This window comes from Miscanthus floridulus, chromosome 13, assembly GCF_019320115.1.
Source record: "Miscanthus floridulus cultivar M001 chromosome 13, ASM1932011v1, whole genome shotgun sequence".
Lineage (NCBI taxonomy): Eukaryota > Viridiplantae > Streptophyta > Magnoliopsida > Poales > Poaceae > Miscanthus > Miscanthus floridulus.
In genome coordinates, this window is record NC_089592.1 from 22,946,804 (window position 1) to 22,953,098 (window position 6,295).

At 43.5% G+C, this 6,295-nt stretch overlaps 1 protein-coding gene across 1 annotated transcript; it reads right to left on the reverse strand.

The window, feature by feature from the left end:
• Positions 1-1,379: 1,379 nt before the first annotated feature.
• LOC136499583 (uncharacterized mitochondrial protein AtMg00810-like) lies at positions 1,380-1,736 on the reverse strand. Its single transcript, XM_066495184.1, has one exon. It carries the CDS (start codon positions 1,734-1,736, stop codon positions 1,380-1,382), a length of 357 nt encoding a protein of 118 aa, XP_066351281.1.
• Positions 1,737-6,295: the final 4,559 nt, after the last annotated feature.

Below are 6,295 nucleotides of genomic sequence, written 5' to 3' on the forward strand. Positions count from 1 at the left end.
AGCTCTGTTCTTACTTCTATCTTCTCCACCCTTGCTCCAATGTGCCAACCACCAAGAATTTGCATCCGGCGCAATAGAAAATAGGCATTTCATTTTCCCGAAAGCACCGAACCTTGTGCACATGTGTTAGCATATTTTCACAAATATTATCAAGGGTGTTAGCACTCCACTAGATCCTAAATGCATATGCAATGAGTTAGAGCATCTAGTGGAACTTTGATAACCGCATTCCGATACGAGTTTCACTCATCTTAATAGTACGGCTATCAAACCTAAATGTGATCACACTCTCTAAGTGTCTTGATCACCAAAACAAAATAGCTCCTATGGTTTATACCTTTGCCTTGAGCTTTTTGTTTTTCTCTTTCTTCATTTCAAGTTTAAGCCCTTGATCATCGCCATGCCATCACCATTGTCATGCTATGATCTTCATTAGCTTCTCTACTTGAAGTGTGCTACCTATGTCATGATCACTTGATAAACTAGGTTAGCACTTAGGGTTTCATCAATTCACCAAAACCAAACTAGAGCTTTCATCACCCCACGGGGATCGTGAAGAGCAACTCTAGTAGAGTGTGTCATTGAGCTACCCTCACTTTTGGGATTGGTTCTTGCGGTGCTCGACGTGCGGGCTTGGCGGGTGATGCCAATTAGCTGCTGAACCACCAAGTGAGCGGTCGACATAATGGGGACTAGCGTGTTGGCAAGCACGTGAACCTCGGAATGTGTCATCCTTGTCCTCCTGTTGGTTTGCATCCCCTTTACACAAGCTTAAAATTACTTTCTTATACATTGTACTTGTGTAGTTGCTCTTGTAATTAGTTGACTTGTGTAGTTGGCTAGTTACCTTCTTGCTTGTGTAGCATAGAAGTAGCTCCCTTGCGTGGCTAATTTGGTTTGAGTAACCTTGTTAGTCACATTGCTTAGTTTGTGTAGCTAAGTAATTTACGCTCTATAATTTGGCTTGTGTAGCCTTGTTATTGAGCATTGCTAGTGAGCTTAGGAGCTTTGTGCTTTTGCTTACTAGATTGTATATGAGCTCCCTCGGTTGTGCAAAGTACTAGTGCATAGGTTTGTGTGACCTTGCTCTAAAATTATTTAGGTGAGCTCTAGCTAGCCCGGCACCTTTGTTGCCTAATTAAGATCTTCATAAGGTGCTTGTGAACTTAGATATAGGGGTGTAGTCTTGGCTAGACTGAAAGTATTATTTCCGCATTTGTTTCGGTTAGTCGGTGCATTTAATTTTAGAAAGGACTATTCACCCCCTCTAGTCTACCATCTCGACCCAACACCGAGGTAGACACAGAAGCCAGACATCGAACGCCTGGTGTCAGGGCAGCCGCCCCAATCCACGTCAGAATACACAGTGACACTGAAGTCTATCGATGCGCGAAGGAGAAGCCCGTGTACCGGAGGATGCACTTGAGCAGCGCAAGGTGCGGCATGCGAGGGTCATGCTTGTGTAGACACACCTGTTGCACAACAAAGGCGATGTTGGGTTGTGTCATCGTCAGATATTGAAGAGTGCCCACTAGGCTACGGTAGGAGTGGGCGTCGTCGACAGCAGGTCCGTCAGTGTTGAGCTTGCCTTTGGCGTCGATCGGCATGGCGACGGGCTTGCAGCTCATCATTCTGGCATGCTCTAGGATGTCCTCAGCATACCTATGTTGAGTGAGGTAGAAGCCATCCCTAGTTTGTTTGACATCAATGCCGAGGAAAAAGCTGAGGGCACCCATGTCCCGAACAGCGAACTCGGCTCAGAGCCTGTCGACAATCTCGCGAAGTAGGGCAGAGTTGGAGCCGGTGAGGACAATGTCATCGACATATAGAAGAAGATAGGTGGTGTCGGTGCCACGGTGAGGAACAAAAAGTGAGGAATCTGATCTTGTTGCCCAGAATCCGAGTTTGATGAAGAACTCCGCGAACCGAGTGAACCAAGCATGGGGCGCCTATCGGAGGTCGTAAAGAGATTTGTTAAGAAGACATGCTGCATCAAGTCAGGTAGCATCAACGAACCCAGTAGGCTGTTGACAGAGGACATGTTCTTGGAGATGTCCATGAAGAAATGCATTAGAGACAATGAGTTGTTTTGTTGGCTAGCACCGCGAAGCCACGATGGTGAGAACAGTCCTGATTGTGGCCGGTTTCACCACTGGTGAAAACATTTCCCCAAAATCGACACCGGCCTGTTGAGTGAATCCGGGTACTACCCAACGCGCCTTGTAGCATTCCAATGATCCATCAGAATTCAATTTTTGTTTGAAAATCCATTTCCCTGTGACAGTGTTGGCGCCTAGAGGCCGATCAACGAGGCGCCAGGTATGATTTCGCTGGAGGGCATCATAATCGGTAGCCATGATTGCTCGCTAGTTTGGATCTTGTAGGGCTGTACGAACAGATTTGGGAATTGGAGAAATGGTGGTGGGATTAGAGGATTGATAACTGGCTAGTGCATATTTGGGGTTGGGTTTGTAGATGCTGGCTCGGGAGCACGTCTGCATGGGGTGGCTGGTGGCAGCTAGGGCCTGAACTGGAGGGCTGTTAGCAGTAGCTGGGGCATGAATTGGAGGGCTATCAGCAGCAATGGGGACAGCTGAGGATGCTTGTGCGGATGAAGATGAGTGAGGTGTGGTAGGGTGTGAAGATGGTGAACTGGATGTATGTGTGCCACTGGAATCGGTGGCTGTTGGTGTAGGATAGGGGGCGCACTGCTGAATCAGAATGGGGCCATCGGAGTCTACTATAGCCGGTCCGGCTGTTGTTAGATTTGATTCAGACAGCGCGGAGAGGAAAGGGAATTGAGTTTCGTCGAAGACAACATGGCACGATGTAATCACACGTCATGTGTGGATGTCTAAACAATGATACCCACGATGATCGATAGGGTAGACATGAAGAACACAGGGGGTGGATCGGGCTTAGCTTGTGTGCCATGGTGGGTGACTGATTGGGAAAACAAAGGCATCCCGAAGAGCGTAATGGAGCCATCGCTAGAGAGGTGGCAGCAAGTCCCAGCCCTCCAAGTCCGCAGCCGCGCCCAGGTTCAGCGACTGCTCCATCGGATGTAACCAGTAGGCATGACGGGACATATCTGGCGATTCACATCAAGAACAATGTCGGACGTGCTGGTGCTGTTCTGCCTAACCCTCGTACAAACGCTAGTAGGTGCGTCACTTCACCACGACGTCCGCCGGGACGGAGTGGAATGCTATGATCAGCAGATGATGTCTGCGCATGGCGCCAGTGACGAACAGGGCCGCGACATGGAGCCGTCCTTGTTGACATCCATAGGATCAGCGGGACTCACATGAAGGAGAAGAAGGACCCGACAACCCTAAAAGCCTTCTTCTCTCTCGTTCTTCTACTTTTCCTCCTCTGTGACCCGCGCTTTCCCTTTGCCTATAGAAAGGGAAGCAGGGCGCCCTACGCTCGGGGGGGGGGGGGGGGGGGGCAAAAAACACATAAGAACACGACACGAGCACACGGCTGAGCGGCAATCGAGCTCTCAGCACCTGTTCACTCCTTGCACCAGAGACTTGGGATCATCTCCCTCTCTCGCCTGTTTGTAACCCATACTGCAAACCAAGTGCCGGTAACACGAGCAGCAGCGAACTGGATGTAGAGACGTTCCGCCCGAACCAGTATAAACCCTTGTGTCCTACGCGCACACCATCCAAGCCAAACGCGCAAATATAAATTTACTCGTCGGAGGTCCGAAAACACTGACAGTGCGTGTACCCTAAATTTTCTAAAAAAATTTCAGGAAAATATGTGAACACCATTATTTAAACCCTGGTGAGTAACGTCCCACTGAACTATCCTACCACTAAACCACATGCCCATTCGTAACAATGTGAGTTGTTGACACCCACACATCACATGGGCTCGTTTGGCTAACCGTGTATCGTATACACATGGTTTCTAGTCCACACGTGGATTTGGTCAAACCCTGCCCACCACCCGATCCATGCATGGAACCTGGGAGAAATTTCGCACGTCTGGACTCTGGAATCTGCGTTAGTCGTGCATTTGGAAGGACGTGTGAGATCAGCAGGAATTTTACGTCTGATGACTCCGTGCCTCAAGCAATTATTACTCTCAGTGAATGCCAAAATTATAAAAAAATGCAAAACAAATATAAGCATATTCGATAAAAAAAATCTGCTACAGAAATAAAAATAAAAATATAAATGGGACTTCCATCCAGAAAAATTTAAGAAAAGGATATATTGACTTAAAAATTCTGAAAAATCTGAAAAGGGCAATCTTGTGCATGTATGAACATCAGACAATTCATGACTTCGAGAAATTTACTTCATTGATCCTAACTACAGTATGCATGACTGTATTTCAATCAGCTAATAAGTCATAGTTAATAGAGAAAATCTCATCTTCAAAATAACAGATCATTTTACATAAAGATGCAAATAAGATCATTCATGTCAAGAAATAAATATCCATCTTCGTCAGTCTTCTAATCACACACTATCAAATAATTGCAGCTTTGTTTCCTTCCCTTGGACGACATTACAAAACCACCTTTAATTACTTCCATATATCTGCTACAAAGTAAACATCACATAAAACTTACTTAACTCTTAACTGTCTTTGTACACAAACTAAAAAACAGAAAAATCAATACAATGAACATGCTTGTTGCCACGGGCTATCTAAAAATGTTGAACTGCCATACATCACAAACTCACATGTCCTTTTCTTATTTTCAACTAATATCTGGTCCTGCAGAACAAACAACTCAAATAAACATCTAATAGAAAGACCAGGAGTAATCAAAGGAACATTTTGTACTACTCTTTTTATAGAAGTCAAAGGGTGAAGAATGACCAGAATTGCTAAACAGGACACCATCTCTGTCTCGTCCCCACACGCCAAATGAGCCAGCTATACAGAAACATCACTCAACCTCTCTGTCAACTTCAGATCACCTGCAAATTTCTCACGACGGACGCTGCGACCTATTACAATTTACAACTCCGTGCGTATTAAGCGCGGAACACACGGACAGTGACCAGGATGACGCCAGCAATCAGCATCCCGAAGAGCGTAATGGAGCCATCGCTAGAGAGGTGGCAGCAAGTCCCAGCCCTCCAAGTCCGCCGCCGCATATTATTTGAGAATGTATGAAGCAGCAAGTCATCAGCAAAATGTTGAAGTCTAACTTTGAAAACTCTAGGAGCATATTATTGTGTGTAGTATTTTTCTCGTATATTGAGATATATTGCCTCGCTTGTACTCTTTTGAGTCTTCTAAAAAGAGGTGTTTCCAATGCATATTTCACTTCTTTCATTTGTGGTTCGAGATCATCTACAATATACTGAAGCTGACTCTTGGTGAAAATAAGAATATTGTCAAGCACTTCTTCCCCTTTCACTCTAAGATGTGCCGCTTCATACATTCTCAATAAACATTTTGCATCATCTGTTACAATATTTCCTTTGTCATCTCTGAACTTCAAAAATACATCTGTGACATTAAAAACACATGAGACATCAATTATATTGTTTTCCAGAAGTATGGACTATGAAACAATTGTAAGAGATGGCAGTGACAGAATAATAGTATAAAGTCCATTGTTTAGTCTTCAACTTGAACGGTAGTTCGATTTTCAACTTTGAAGGATGAAACTGGGTACTGGATGCTCTCCAACTACCGAAATCGAGCAAATTTGGTCCTCTCTTGTTTCAAAGGTGGTTTTCTATTTTTTGAAAATAAAAAAAATACTTGCTTAACCTCTAAAAATTAGTAAGTAGTTTATATCTTAAATCATAGAAATGTGAAAGCTGTACAATTTTTTTTTTCTAAAGATGTCATCTATATGCTATGCTCTTTTCATGGTTATTTGAATCTTATTCGTTCATCTTCTTCAAGTTTCAGTACAAGGAATAAAATAGTAGAAAAAATAAGTAAGTTCAAAATAAAGCTAAATAGATCTCCCCCACAGTTTTGCCTCAAAATAAATCTAAATAGATCATTAACTAATAGATAACATTTTAAAAAATAAACTGATACTTACATATTTACCTAATCTAAAATAAATTAGTTAAGATGATTCTTTAGTGATTAAACTAGATTTTGATTATTTTAAGAAAAAATAGAAACCCTCTTTGAAACTAACAGTTGGAGGCTATCTTGTGTCCTCTTTATAAGCAGATACTACATTTAACACTTGAGCATATGTATCGCCACACTATTTGAAGTAATAAAAACCTCTTTGTTGCTTCAGTGGAAGGTGTGTATACCATAAAAATCCTTCTGAAGTCATATGAAGTTCCAT